A 15,351-nucleotide genomic window follows, 5' to 3' on the forward strand; every position below is an offset into this window, starting at 1 on the left:
GGAGACAGACATGAGGCTAAGCTCTCCAGTGCATCCTGAGGCCTCCACTTCCCCCCTGTGTACTGGTGTGTTGTTGAGCTGGGGACGTGGGGTGGGGGTATAGGACCAAGAGCCGGCAAGCCACCGGACTTGACACCGAATTCCGACCTTTTCCCTGGGGTTGGCGCCGGATGCGGGCCAGCCTGACAGCTCCCTCTTTGAACGACCAAGCGCCTGCCCCTCCCGTCCGCGGCGGCGGACTGCTGCGACAAGTCAACTTTCCAGACTGGAGCGAGCGGAGGAAGCGCTGGACCTTCCGCCCTCCTCCCACCCCAGCCACCAGATACCCCCCCAACCCCCCCACTCCACACCAACTCCCTAGTGCGGGGTCCCGCCTTCCCCTTCCGCCCCAGGCCCCTCGGTGAAGGCTCCGCCCCGTGACGTCACGGAGCCCCGTGCTGATTGGCCGGCTGCGCCGTCGTTCCCCAGACTTCCTTCTGGGCCGCTGCCGCCGACTTAAACTTTGAAGGGGGGAAAAAAGCCACCGCGCTGTGCGACCCTCCCTTGCCCCTCACCCGCCCCGCCTCCGGTAACGCTCCCTTCTTCGCCGCCCCTGACCCAACTTTTCTCCAACTTTCGCGACCTGTGAGAGTCTCTTCTTTCAGCCCTGGCCCTGGGGACCCCTCTCTCCCCATCCCTGAGCCAGCCGGGTCCCTATGATCCACTAGGTCCCTGACCAAAGACTCCTGCTTTCTACCCACACGGCAGAGCATCCTCGGGCCGCTCTGCGTTCGAGCCTGCCGTCAAACCCACTGGATCCTGGGATCCCCCTGCTCCGCTTTCAACCTTCTTTCTCCCAGGGGCCTTGGATCGTGGGGGTCTTTTGATTCCAGGGACCCTGCCCGACCCGATTTTCTTTTCTGGTTTCTTGCAGTCTTCCGATCTCTGGGTACCCTCCAAACCACTACTTTTCTTTCTGATCTGTGCTCCCTTAACCCCGGGCGTTTGACCCACTAGATTCCTTTTCTCTTATTGCCCAGGGTCCCGCCATCCTCCAGTCCCTCAACCTGACAGATTTCTCTCTCAGATGCCTGCGTTTTTACCACCACCGCACGAGAGCGCTCGGATCTAGGTCCCAGGTTCCTCAGCGAGCTCAGGGCGGCAGGTCGAGCTCCGGGCGGCAGGTCGGGGTCTGGCCCCCATGGCCGCCGCCCCCTCCCATCCCGCCGGAGTCCCGGGTTCTCCGGTGCCCGGGTCTCCTCCGCCCCCCGGTGGCTTGGAGCTCCAGTCGCCGCCACCTCTGCTGCCTCAGATCCCGACCCCGGGCCCGGGGGTCTCCTTCCACATCCAGATCGGATTGACCCGGGAGTTCGTGCTGCTGCCGGCAGCCTCCGAGTTAGCTCATGTGAAGCAACTAGCCTGTTCTATCGTGGACCAAAAGGTGAGTGCATAGGGGCTCTCCTCATAAAGGAGAGGAGGCTTCAGAAGGGGCCTGGGGCTTGTTGGGAGGGGGAGAAAGGGGCCTGGGTGACTGAGCCGAGGAGGGGCACTACTCCCCGGTTGTGTCCTCACTCCACCACTGGTTTGAGAGAGGCCCAGGTAGGGGTGGGGTGCCCCAGAGGCCTCCCCAAATTGCGTGTCGCTGCTTGTTGTTGTTTTCTGCAGCGGGCAGGGAGGAAGGGAGGGGCCTTGCCAGGTGTGGAGTGGGGAGGAAGGCGCAAGTGGGAGCTGCAGATCAGGGGGACCCCTTCTGATGGTCCCGCCCTGGGCCTCCGTTCTTTGGAAACAGTAGAAACTGAAGCCATACTGGCCATGGTGATCGGGTGACATGTGTGGGTGTGGGTGTGTGGACAAGCTGCCAGGGGCAAGCAAGGTCTCGAGTACAACCTCTACCCTTTCCCAGGCCTAAGATGGGGTGTGAAGGAGCAAGGCACTCCTTGTGTATCCTCTCGGCACCCCCAGAAGCCCTGCAGACTTTACCTGCTCTCCTAATCACGGCTTCCGCATGCTCCTCTTAGCTTTAGATATCACGATCCCTCCCCTGAGTGTCAAGAGGGAACCAAGTAGGACGGGATGCCCAAATCCTAGGAACGTTAAAAGTTACAACCAGGCGGGACGGTGGTGGCGGCACACCCCTGTGATCCCGGGCACTCGGGAGGCAGAGACAGGTGGATCTCTGTGAGTTCAAGGCTAGCTTGGTCTACAGAGTGAGTTCCAGGACAGCCAGGGCTACACAAAGAAATCCTGTCTCAGAAAACAACCAGCAGTTATGACCAGGCTGGTAGAGCACTTGCCTAGCAAGCAAAAGCCCTGGGTTCCATTCCCACCCCAACCCCCATCCCAGGGTGGTGGTGGTGCTTGTGTGTAGTTCAAGTGCCTGATTGTGAAAATGGAGAACTCTGGAGTCCTAAGAAGTTAGATAGTGAGATCTTTTCATACTAAGGCATTCAAGTATTAGAATCTTAAGTTTATAGTGTTGCTACATCGTAAGAATCCTAGATGACACTGATAATAACAGGACAGTTACAGCTGGAACCCAGAATGTATAATTCTAGAGTGAGAGCACATTGGAATCCAAAAACATCCGGATTTAGGCTTTTCTCAGGCTCTTGGAACTGGATCCTTTGGGCTTCGGGGAAGCAGAAGGAACAGGGCCACCTCCTCCATTTTTTCCAGCCGGTGGAACTAGTTTAGAGAAAGACCTCCCGGGCCTGGTACTTTTGTAATCCCAGCACTGAGAAGGAGCATCGCGAGCTTTAAGTCAGGCTAGGGCATTTCCAGACTCTGTCTCAAGGGGAAAAAAAGAAAAGAGAAATAAACAAACTAGATTAAGTCACCATGAGGGGCAAGGCAGTACTGGCTTTCTGTAGAAGATTGGGGTGCAGGGGGAGCTGTGCCCACCAACTCCCCAAAGTCCAGCTCAGCTGGCATTCTTAAATCAGCCGGCTTAATGGGAAGCAGGGCTCGGGCTCCTGTACATTGTGCCTGGAGTGAAATTCTTGGTACCAGAGTTCAGATTCCCAGCCTCCCCTCCTCAGGCCCAGCCTAGTTTGTTTTCTGCTCTTCCCGGGGTACAGGTGCTGTTTAGGGCCCCTTCCTGCCTGCCTTCCGTCCCGGTGCCCCACCTGGGCGGTTTCACTTTCTGTTTTACAGGGTTTCATTTCCTGCCCCTTCCCAAGCTGGGACCCGGACACCTGGGTTTTGGAGCATTGGATGAGGGGAGGCCTTCTTACCTCTACTATCTTGAGCACCCCCCCAAAAAAAACTCCTAGCCCCCCCCTTTCTAGTTCATTCTGCTCCAATACTGGGCTAAGAGCCAGGTAACAGGGACAATGGATTCAGGAAGGAAGCTGGGGTGGAGATGTGGCCGAAAGAGGGGGTGATCACTCAGTGTCCCGCCAGCTCTGGAAAATTCAAAGTGTCTATTCTGCTCCTGGAGCCTTTAAACCGCCCCCCCCCCCCAGCTTTGGCCCTCAGCCCTCCCCTTGCCAGTCGCGCCCCCAGACTGGCCAGTGCTCCAATCCAGCACACCTGGGGCCCCAGCATCCTGCTGGCTCGAGCTGGGGTTGGGAGGGGCCAGGCAGGAAGCGGTGGGCTGTAGGGTCTCGGTTTCCGGGGGAAACAGCCAGTTCTGCCCCTAGAGGGTTCAAGTAGGCTGCCGCCGCCGTGGCAGGCAGCTCTGAGCTTTTCTGTCGCCACCCCCCTCCCTCCCTGCCCCTCAGTTCCCGGAGTGTGGCTTCTACAGCCTGTACGACAAGATCCTGCTCTTCAAACATGACCCCACATCGGCCAACCTCCTGCAGCTGGTGCGATCAGCTGCAGATATCCAGGAGGGCGACCTGGTGGAGGTGGTTCTGTCGGGTGAGAAGCGGCGGTCACCCTGGGGGCGGGGCCTCGGGCACGGGGCCAGGCCTCTGGGAGAGGTGGCTGAGGGTGGGCATGGTGGGGCTCACCTGTAATCCCAGCGTTCCCGAGGCCCAGACAAGAGAAGTGCTGTATGTGTAAGGCCAGCTCGGGCTAAAGAGTGAGACATTTGGGCTGGACAGTTGGTTCAGTGGTTAAGAACACTTGTTGTTCTTTCAGAGCACTGGGGTTCGAGTCTCAGCATTCACACAGGAGCTCACAAACTGTAAAACCCTAGTCCCAAGGGATCTGAGGCCCTCTTCTGACCTCCACAGGCACAAATGCTGACAAAACACCATACACATAAAAACCCGTGAAGTCAACAATCTTAAAAAGTTGGGATGGAACTCATCAAGAGATGTGCCCCTTTAGAAGTCTTGGGGAAACCAATTAGCTTAGTTTATGTTTATTTATTTGAGATAAGGTCTTACTATGTAGCCCTGGGTGGCCAGGAACTCAAAGAGCTCCTCCTGCCTCTAACTCTGGAATACTGAGAATAAAGATGTGTACCGTTGGACCTAGATAGTTAGCCCCCTCTCTTTGTGATACTGGGGATTGAACCTAGCACCTTGCACATGCAAGACAAGGTCTGTACTAGTGAGCCATACCTTCAGCCCACCAAAGCTGTTTTACCTTTAGTGTGTGTGTGTGTGTGTGTGTGTGTGTGTGTGTGTGTGTGTGTGTGGAGAGCTTCTGGGATTTGGGGTGTGTGTGTGTGTGTGTGTGTAAAGGAGAGCTTCTGGGATTTGGGGTGTGTGTGTGTGTGTGTGTGTGTGTGTGTGTGTCTGTGTGTACAGGACAACTTCTGGGAATTGATATACCAAATGGACTCATGGATCGGGACTTAGATCATCAGTGTTGGCAGCAAGCACCTTTTTATTGCTGAGCTGTCTCGCTGGCTCCAGGACTATTTTGTTCTATTTATTTATTTGGGTTTTTTTTTTTTTTTTTCGAGACAGGGTCTCACTATGTAGCTCTGGCTGTTCTGGAACTCACTATGTGAGACCAGGCATCTACCCTCTTGTTCAAGTGTATGTGCCTCCTCCTTGCCCACAGCCTCGGCCACCTTCGAGGACTTCCAGATCCGCCCACATGCTCTCACTGTGCACTCGTACCGTGCTCCCGCCTTCTGCGACCACTGTGGGGAGATGCTCTTCGGTCTTGTGCGCCAGGGCCTCAAGTGCGATGGTGAGGGGCTAAGGGACTGGGCGGAACCCGGGAGGGTGGGAAGGCTGCGCCTGGGACTGGGCTCAGGTCAAGGGGTGGAGCTTAGAAGATGGACGAGGTAAGCGCTGAGAGAGAACTTGGGGGAGGGTGGGATTCAAGTCTGTGGGCGGAGCCCAGGGGGTGGGGCTAGCGGGCTAGGTTAGGGCTCTTGGGCTAAGTTTGTGGACTAGTGAGAGGCCCCGGGCTCCTGGCTCTGGAATGGGTACAGGGCCTAGGAGGCGATCCTTGGTAACTGAAGTTAAGGGTTCCTGGACAGAGCAGGGGAGGGGTCTGGTTCAGGTCTGGAGATGGGGAGGGCATAGGAAGATGGGGCTCCCAGAGTAAGCATTTAGGGAATTTTTTTTTAATTTATTATTTATTTGTATGTTATATGCACGGGTGTTTTGCCTGACTACATGTCTGTTGCATCACGTGCATGGGCTTTAGGAACTGAACCTGGGTCCCCTACAAGAGTGACAAGTACTCTAGCCACTGCTGAGATCTCGAGGTGAGGTGATGGAAGAGCCAGCCCGTGTCAGCCAGGGACCAGGCAAAGAAAGGGAACAGAAGGAGAGAAATAGTAACTATTTATCTGGAAGAATTGGCCCGTAGGACTTCGAGGCCACACTCCTCAGGGCAGCCTGTCTGGGATCACAGGCTGAATTCTACAGGCTGGGGATCCTTATAGCTCTTCGCAGCTTTGGGTCTAGTGAAAATCAGGGGCGTTCATCAACCAGGCTAGAGTCCACAGGATGTGGACTTGAATCCAGTACACAAACTACCTTCAGCTGCAGCACTGAGTCTTGGGGTGCCCCATCCACTTTTGCTGTGGGGGGCAGGACAGTACACGTGTGTGCTTGAAGCACAGGGTGATTTCTTAAGATGGGGGGGGCCATGCCTAGTAGTGAATGCAGGTTTTGGCTCTGATGGTCTTGCGCCCCCTACAGGCTGCGGGCTGAATTACCACAAACGCTGTGCCTTCAGCATCCCGAACAACTGCAGTGGTGCTCGCAAGCGCCGCCTGTCATCCACGTCCCTGGCCAGTGGTCACTCTGTGCGCCTAGGCAGCTCCGAGTCCCTACCCTGCACCGCTGAGGAGCTGGTGAGGGGCTGGAGAGTGGGGAGGGTTCGAGGCTGGGGGCTGATGGGGCCAGGCAGGTGCTCATGCTCTCATCCGTTCCTTCCACCCTCGCTGTTGGGTAGAGCCGTAGCACCACCGACCTCCTTCCTCGCAGACCACCCTCGTCGGCGTCCTCCTCCTCTTCCTCTTCCTTCTACACAGGCCGTCCCATTGAGCTGGACAAGATGCTGATGTCCAAGGTTAAGGTGCCACACACCTTCCTTATACACAGCTACACACGGCCCACCGTCTGCCAGGCCTGCAAGAAGCTGCTCAAGGGTCTATTCCGCCAGGGCCTGCAGTGCAAAGGTCAGTGGGACCAGCTGAGAAGACTGTGGGTCTGAAAATCCCGCCCAGAGGAGCACAGGATCCCATATCCATGTCCCGAATCCGGGTCATCCTAGAAGTCACTGGAGTTCTGGAACCCTAAATCCTTGGAAATCTAGATTCCTAGAGCAGAATAGAATCCTCACTATAAAACCCAACAATCTGAGAGTCAGGGAACCTTAGAACCAGAAGATTCAAGACTTCTGGAGCTGGGCATGGTGGCACACGCCTTTAATCCCAGCACTCGGGAGGCAGGTGGATCTCTGTGAGGCCAGCCTGGTCTACAAAGTGAGTTCTAAGACAGCCAGGGCTACACAGAGAAACCCTGTCTTGCAAAACCAAATATATATACAGATAAATATTCAAGACTTCTGGAATTACACACCTGTAATCCCACCCAGCACTTGAGATGTTGAGGCAGGAGGGTCAGGAGTTTAAGACTGGCCTCGGCTGCAAAGTTTGAGGCCAACCTGAACTACATGAAATGTTACGAGAAGGCTTGAGATGTCGCTCACAGAGTAGAGTGCCCACCTAGCATACTAGAGGCCCCAGGTTCCATCCTCAGTACCCCACCTTTGAGGCAGACAGTAGCACATAAGCCTATAATCAGCCTGGGAGTTAAGTCACCTCCTGCCTTACCCAGTTCCTGGCCAACTAGGCTTCGGGAGATCTTCAAAACATCAATGAAATTATCTGGAAGAAAGGAGAAATAAAAAGGCCCAGGCCATTGGGATGGCTCAATAGATTAAAGGGGCTTGCCGCCAAACCTCATGACCTGAGTTCAATCCCTGGGCCCCACGTGGTAGAAGGAGAGAGCCACCTCCCACAAGTTGTTCTCTGACCTCTACACGCACATTATGGCACTCATGTACACACCTGTGCGTGCATATATCCCTACCCCCACACACAATTAACTAAATAAATCCATCTAATAAAAAAAAAAAAAAAAAGTTTGGGGCTGGAGAGTTGCCTCAGTGGTTAAGAGCACCGACTGCTCTTCCAGGCTCTTCCAGAGGTCCTGAGTTCAATTCCCAGCAACCACATGGTGGCTCAGAACCATCTGTAATGAGATCTGGAGCCCTCTTCTGGCCTGTAGGGACACATGCAGGCAGAATACTGTATGCATAATAAATTAATAAATCTTTAAAAAAAAAAAAAAAAAAAAAGTTTGTCCTAATGGCCCATGCCTATAAACCCAGCACTTGGGGGTTGGAGGCAAGAGGATCATGCTTGGCTACATGGCAGGTTCTGGGCCAGTCTGAACTACCAACAGACCTTAGCTCAAATAGATAGATAGATAGATAGATAGATAGATAGATAGATAGATAGATAGATATAGATAGATGGATAGATGGATATATAGATAGATAGATAAATGAGTCTATACTTGTGGCTCTTACCTATGGAGCTATCGCCTCAATCTTTATAGTGTAATCCTAGCGCTATTGATGCTGAGGCAGGAGGATTGCCAGGAATTAGGTGCTAGCCTGCCTAGGCTACATAGTGAGACCTTGTGGTGCACACACAGTAACTCTCTCCTTTCCCGCCCGTCCCTTTGTCCCCTCAGACTGCAAGTTCAACTGTCACAAACGATGTGCTACCCGCGTCCCTAACGACTGCCTGGGGGAGGCACTCATCAATGGAGGTAAGACTCTCAGCATCTAGGAGGGACAGGGTGGGACTGCATGGAGGCCCTTCTGATGCCCCTGTCCCCAACAGACGTGCCGATGGAGGAGGCCACCGATTACAGTGAGGCCGACAAGAGCTCCCTCTCAGACGATTTGGATGACTCTGGTGTCATCCCAGGCTCCCACTCAGAGAATGCTCTCCATGCCAGCGAGGAAGAGGAAGGCGAGGGAGGCAAGGCCCAGAGGTACCCAGGGCCCCTTCAGGAGGCTCCCTCCCTTCCAGCCCCCCACAAGCCTCTGCTTTCCTGTCTCTAAGATGGCTGATGTTAGTGTATGATTGAGTCCCGCCATATCTTTGGGTTCTCTCTATTGCTTCTTTTCTTTTTAAAAAACATTTAATTTTTTTTTTGGGGGGGGGATGTTCAAGACAGGGTTTCTCTGTGCAGCCCTGGCTGTCCTAGAACTCACTCTGTAGACCAGGCTGGCCTTGAACTCAGAGATCTGCCTGCCTCTGCCTCCTGAGTGCCGGGATTACAGGGTTTTGCCGCCACTGCCCGGCTTCTTCCTTGATCATTTAAAAGATTTTGTCTTTGCTTTCTTTCTTTTTAAAGCTCAAGGGCAATTTATTAGTGTTTGAAAGAAAAACAGCAAACTGTCCATCTCAGCCAGTAGTTCCCTGCTTGGTTAGGTAGAAAAGAGAGCGAGCCATGCCTCTTTGAGCTGGGGTCCAGGAAAGGTGGCGTGTTCAGCAGTAGAGGTGAACATGCAACTGTGTGGCCAGAGGGGAGGCAGGCCTTCAGAGCTTCCAAGTCAGGGTCGAGATGCCAGGTCGCAATCACTGGAGGTCGTCTGTACTCCAGGCTCTGTGCCCAGCTCCTTGGAAAGCTGGAGACTGAGGCACAGAGCGGTTAGGTACTTGCTAGACAGCCTGCTTTTGTAATATTGTAGTAGTGAGGCCAGGACCCAGGGCCTTTTGCATGGCAGACAGGTGCCTAACCTACAGCTAGCTTGAGAAGCTGGCCTTCTCAAGAGTCACCTTCCTGCCCGGGCTGGGGCTCAGTTAGGTACAGTGCTTGGCTAGTCAGCAGGAAGGCCTGGGTGACCCCTAGCACCGTGTAAACCATGTGTGGCAGGGAACACCTGCAGTCCAGGACTCAGAAGACGGGGGCAGGGGGACCAGTGCCAGCCCAGGATACATGAAATTCTCTTAGAAGGCCAAGCCAGGGGCTGGAGAGACGGCTCAGCGGCTAAGAACACTGGCTGCTCTTCCAGAGGGCCTGGGTACAGTTCCTAGCACCCCGTGGCCAACCACCTGAAACTGCTGTTTCGAGGGATCTGACACCCCCTTCTGGCTCTTTCAGGCACCATGCTGTGCAAGCAAAACACTCATACACATAACATAAAAGAATTTTTTTTTTTCCTGTGTAACCTTGGCTGTCCTGGAACTCGCTCTGTCGTCCAGGCAGGCCTTGAACTCCGAGGTTCACCTTCCAAGTACTGGGACTAATTAGCATGCACCACTATGCCAACTAAAACAGATAGATCTAAAAAGAAAATAATCATAGCCAGGTTAGCAAGATGGTTCCGTGGGTAAAGGTGTTTAATCCCTGTCGGCCACATGACTTCACAGAGTTGTCCTTTACCTCCTTCTCTTTCCAGTGATGGAACAGACAACCCCCCCCCCCCCCCCGACACACACACACAAAAAATAATAAGTGAAAAGAATCCTGGTTGGGGGCGGAGGCTGGAGAGTGGCTCCGTGGTTAAGAGCACTTGTTTCTCTTGCAGAGGACCTGGGTTCAGTTCCCAGCACCCACGTCAGGAGGCCGACAGTGACTGTAACTGTTGCTCCTGGGAATCTGACTTCCTCCTCTGCCTTAAGGCACACCCACAAGCATGGCATGCATTCACACAAACACTGAAAGTATTTTTTCTTAAGTTATAAAAGCAAGAGTCCCCTTGCTATGAAAATCTAAAAAATCAGTAGGGAAAGAAACAGCATTTTCACACGACCGTTCAAAGATGTCCCTGTGGCCCCAGGGAGGACATTATTTTTGCGTGTGACATGTAACATCTGGCCCATTCCTCTGCAGCTCGCTGGGATATATCCCCCTGATGCGGGTGGTACAGTCTGTGAGACACACGACCCGGAAATCGAGCACCACCCTGCGGGAGGGCTGGGTGGTCCATTACAGCAACAAGGACACGCTGGTGAGTTGGGGGTGGGATGGGGGTGGGGACAAGTGGGCGTGGCTAAATTTCTGGGTGGGCTGGAAGAACTTGAGTTGACAGGGATCCCGAAGCTTGTATGGGCAGAATCTCCCACCTTATGGTCAGAATTATGGATAGGTGTCTGAGTGGGCGTGGTCAGAATTACGGATGGGTGTCTGGGTGGGCGTGGTCAGAATTATGGGCGGGCCAGGAAAGTAGGTGAGGCTAGTTGGGTATGACTAGATTTATAGGTTTGTTGAAAAAGCTTGAGCGGATGGCATACTCGGTGGCCAGATGGGTGGGGTCTCTAGGTGGGCGGAGTTAGAGAGGGGAGGGCTGGGAAAGTCCAGGTTAAGTTGGGTCTAGGAGCCGGGGTTCTGCAGGCAGTGCTAGAATCGAGGGTATGTTAGAGGAAGGAGGCTGGGCAGGATGTGCAGCAGGATGGGTGAGGCTGAGCAGAACCACAGTCCCAGCTAGGGGAGGAGCTAGGCTGGGCATTGCGCTTGCAAACCACCTGGCTGTCAACCTCACCCTGCCCCTGACTTTCCCGCAGAGGAAGCGGCACTATTGGCGCCTAGACTGCAAATGTATCACCCTCTTCCAGAACAACACGACCAACAGATATTACAAGGTGGGCCTACGTCCTCCCTCTCCTCCTGCTCCTCCTCCAGTGGTCACCCGGAACCCTTACAACTCCCACAATCCCCCACCCGCGGTCTCCTTGCTTCTAGTTGTGAGGCCAGGGCTGCCCACCAGCCTCGTTCGGTCCAGCTGGGGAGCAGGGCGGCAGGTTCATTAGCCTCTGAGGCCTCCTGTATCTCACCTGTAAAGAGTCTCAGATACAGCCGGGCGGTGGTGGCGCACGCCTTTAATCCCAGCACTCGGGAGGCAGAGCCAGGCGGATCTCTGTGAGTTCGAGGCCAGCCTGGACTACCAAGTGAGTTCCAGGAAAGGAGCAAAGCTACACAGAGAAACCCTGTCTCGAAAAACCAAAAAAAAAAAAAAAAAAAAGAGTCTCAGATACTACTTCTGCCCCCGGGCCAGTGTGAGAATTGAAAAATAATCTGTGGAAAGTGATGAGTTTGGGGCCTGGCTTGTACAGGACCCCTGATGTTGTAGCTGGCCTGGCCTGGCACTTAGAGATCTGCCTGCCTCTGTCTCTGGGGTTAAAGGCATGTTCCACCATGCCCAACAAGCCTGTGAGTACTTTAACGTTCACGGATGGCCCCCAGTTTGCCTTCTCCGCAGCTCCCCTGTGAGGCCCTGGGCTACTGTCACGGCTTCTGCACGGTTCTTCACAGTAGTCTCTGGGTGTGACTTTGCTTCTCTGTAGCTGGGGGGGCGGGAGGGAGGGGTCTTTCCTAAAACCTTCAGAGGCAGACATGATGATGAGTCTGTGATCACAGCATTCTCGGGGGTAGAGTTCCAGGCCAGCCTGGGCTACATGAGGCCCTGTCTCAAAAGTAAAATACACACATACATAAAGTCACCAGTGTTCCGGTGACTCCATTGATCTTGGAATGAAGATCAGGTTCCCCAGGCCTCCGCCATGTCTTCCTTGACAGGCCCAGGCCTGCGTCTTTCTTACCTTTTCTTGTCTCTAGCTCACCACATAGCTTGTTGCGTAAGTCACGTTTTTTTTTTTTTTTTTTCTCTTTTGGTTTTTCCAGACAAGGTTACTCTGTGTAGTCTTGGCTGTCCTAGAACTCGTTCTATAGACCAGGCTGGCCTCAAACTCATAGAGATTCATCTGCCTCTGCCTCCTGAGTGCTGGGATCAAAGCTGTGTGCCACCACCAATTATAAGTCACTTTTTCAAAGCCAGGGTCCAACTTAGGCCTGGTAAGCACTCTACCACTGAGTCACGCCCCCAGCTCCTCACTGGGTGATTCTAGGCAGGGACTCTACCACTGAGCCACACCCCAGCCCCTCACTGGAGGATTCTAGGCAGGGGCTCTACCACTGAGCCACACCCCAGTCCCTCACTGGGGGATTCTAGGCAGGGGCTCTACCACTGAGCCACACCCCCAGCCCCTCACTAGGGGATTCTAGGCAGGGGCTCTACCACTGAGCCACACCCCAGCCCCTCACTAGGGGATTCTAGGCAGGGGCTCTACCACTGAGCCACACCCCCAGCCCCTCACTAGGAGATTCTAGGCAGGGGCTCTACCACTGAGCCACACCCCCAGCCCCTCACTGGGGGATTCTAGGCAGGGGCTCTACCACTGAGCCACACCCCCAGCCTCTCACTGGGGGATTCTAGGCAGGGACTCTACCACTGAGCCACACTCCAGCCCCTCACTGGGGGATTCTAGGCAGGGACTCTACCACTGAGCCACGCCCCCAGCCTTCTTTCTACTTTTTGTTTTTGAAGCAGGGTCTCACCAAGCTGCTTAGGTTGGCCTTGAACTTGTGTTCCTCCTGCCGCGACCTTCCCTGTGACTGGGATTACAGACTTGCACCACTGAACCTGGCTGTCACTCAGGTTCCCTCTCCTCTTTTCCTCCCGGTCTTCCTTTCTTGGTGCTGTGCCTGCACCACAGTTCCTGCGCTTGCTCTCCACAGCCTCCCTCTTTTCTACTGTTCTGATCTCCTTTTGTCCCATGGACTTCCCGCACATGGCCATAAACGGCACTTCCTTGCTCCAGACCTTTCTGTGGCTCTCTAGGGCCCTTAGACAAGATCCAGTCTTCTCTGTATGGCCCCTGGTGTCCCTGTGGAGCCTCATGTCCTTCATTTTCAAACACTTATCAAGTGCCTACAGTGTGCCAGGTACTGTCCCATGTGATGGGCACAGCAAGCTTTCCTCGGGGCCTTTGCACGTTCTGCGCCCTGTCCTCTGCCAACTGCCTGTCCTTATGGCTAATATGGGGACTGCTGGGAGACCTTTCCTGACCTCCGTGTAGACCAGGCCTATCATCCTTACTGACTGTGGCTTTTATGTGGCCCTCTGAGAGCAAAGGAGCTGCAGGGATGGCCCACCAGGCTTGCCTGTGCTGACAGTCCCATCCCTTGCCAGGAAATCCCACTGTCTGAAATCCTTGCCGTGGAGTCGGCTCAGAACTTCAGCCTCGTACCTCCGGGCACCAACCCACACTGCTTCGAGATCATCACGGCCAACGTCACCTACTTTGTGGGCGAGACACCCGGCGGGGCCCCAGGAGGGCCGAGTGGGCAGGGGACAGAGGCGGTTCGGGGTTGGGAGACAGCCATCCGCCAAGCACTGATGCCCGTCATTCTCCAAGATGCACCCAGTGCCCCAGGCCACACACCGCACAGTAAGTCCCCGCCCAGGGCGCTGTGAGATGGCACTAGAAAGGCTCGTAGGTATCCCGGGGAAAGGAATGAGCCTGGAGGAAGGCTGGGGGGCTTGGGCCTGGGTTTGTGTCTCTGTGAAACCCTTACCCGACCTTGGGGGTGTCGCCTCTGAGACCAGCCATGGGAGTTTTCCAAGTCCGTCTTCTGTACCAGTCAGTAGGGCAGGACTGAGATGAGGAAGCTGGGAAGCCGGGGGGCACTTTACCCGAGAAAGCACATCTCTGGCACAGTGTGGACCAAAGAGAGGAGGCAGGAGCGAGCCTTCTGCACATGAGCGCCAGAGGGAGGCCAGTATGTCAGGAACACACAGCCTGGAGCGGGTCAAAGGCACGGATAGATGATGCCTACATCAGCCTGTGTGTCTGTCACAGAGGGCCCGAGTTTCCCCCTGAGGGTATGGAAGAGCTGTGGCAGAGCCGAGTGCAGGGGAGGGACAAGGTCCCTCTGGCTTTGTTGAGTGGGGATTATATACAGAAAAGGACAGGATTGAGCCGGGCGTAGATAGCACCACACACTTACTATTCCAGCACTTCTGAGGTGGAGGCAGGAGGATTGCTATGAGTTTGAGATCAAGCAGTGATTTCAAAGCCAGACTGAGCTCTCCAGCAAGGTTCTGGCAAAGAAGAAAGAGTAGGAGTGGGAAGAAGAGGAAGAATGGAGAGAAAGGGGGCTGGAGAGATGGCCCAGTGGTTAAGGACTCCCTGGGTGAATCACAACCGCCTGTAACTCCAGGGGCTCCTGTGCCCTCTCTTGGCCTCTGTGGACAACTGTACTCATGTGTGAGTACATGCACACACAGACATACACACATACACCTACACAAACACACCTAAAAGTAAAAATAAAATCTTTTAAAAAGAGGAGAGGGAAAGGGGCAGGATTGGGATAAGGAGAACAGGGATGAGTCTGGGGTAAGTTGTAGGTAGGGGCTAGTGAACCGTAGTCTAGATGGGACTGTTGTGGGGTGGGAAGGGGAGATGAGGAAGAGAAGCGTTTGGGTGGCAGAAGGAACAGGACTTTGTAAATGCCTCAGTTGAGTTTGTAATGGGATGGGGTAAGTTCCAGGGAAGTTGCTGAACTCTGTTGCGACTGCCCCTCCCAGCCTCAGTTTCCTGCTCTGTTAACTGGGATCAGCACGCCTCCATTTCTCGGCACTGAGGACACTGGGTAAAAACGTAGGCGCGAGCCGGGCGGTGGTGGCGCACGCCTTTAATCCCAGCACTCGGGAGGCAGAGCCAGGCAGATCTCTGTGAGTTCGAGGCCAGCCTGGGCCACCAAGTGAGTCCCAGGAAAGGTGCAAAGCTACACAGAGAAACCCTGTCTCGAAAAACCAAAAAAAAAAAAAAAAAAACCAAAAAAAAAACGTAGGTGCGGGAATGCGAAGTCCCGTTTGGAGTCTCTCGGTACATCTGGTCTACCCTGCCGTGTGCGCATGCGCCCACCCCCCACCCCGTATTCCCAGTTTATAGATGAGGAAGTTAAGGTTCAGAGTGTAGCCTCGGGAGGTACAGGTCACAGCTGTGCTGAGCCTGGATCCCACTCGCTTGTCTCTTCCCTCCTAGGACGGGCTTCTCTGAGTATTTCTGTGTCCAACAGTCAGATCCAAGAGAACGTGGTAAGCCTCCTGCCACCGTGGGGCAATTTCCTTCTGTCTTCATTT

The 15,351-nt window shown here is 54.5% G+C and overlaps 1 protein-coding gene across 7 annotated transcripts in view; it reads left to right on the top strand.

The window, feature by feature from the left end:
• Positions 1-450: 450 nt before the first annotated feature.
• The window catches only part of Prkd2 (protein kinase D2), a 28,902-nt gene continuing 14,001 nt past the window's right edge, over positions 451-15,351 (top strand). For 6 of the 7 annotated variants that reach the window (XR_008212832.1, XR_008212833.1, XM_052712124.1 and 3 more), the window contains exons 1-12: positions 451-568; positions 1,020-1,420; positions 3,702-3,840; positions 4,939-5,070; positions 6,036-6,190; positions 6,292-6,517; positions 8,103-8,180; positions 8,255-8,408; positions 10,257-10,374; positions 10,928-11,005; positions 13,393-13,651; positions 15,254-15,306. Coding sequence is in view for 5 of the 7 variants with exons in the window: in XM_052712124.1 (XP_052568084.1) it covers positions 1,181-1,420; positions 3,702-3,840; positions 4,939-5,070; positions 6,036-6,190; positions 6,292-6,517; positions 8,103-8,180; positions 8,255-8,408; positions 10,257-10,374; positions 10,928-11,005; positions 13,393-13,651; positions 15,254-15,306 (1,632 nt within the window). In the remaining 2 variants the exon portion in view is untranslated. The other variant, XM_052712123.1, reaches the window with a different exon arrangement.

Source organism: Peromyscus californicus, unplaced genomic scaffold (genome assembly GCF_007827085.1).
Source record: "Peromyscus californicus insignis strain IS unplaced genomic scaffold, ASM782708v3 Scaffold_4__1_contigs__length_199733344, whole genome shotgun sequence".
Classification (NCBI taxonomy): domain Eukaryota; kingdom Metazoa; phylum Chordata; class Mammalia; order Rodentia; family Cricetidae; genus Peromyscus; species Peromyscus californicus.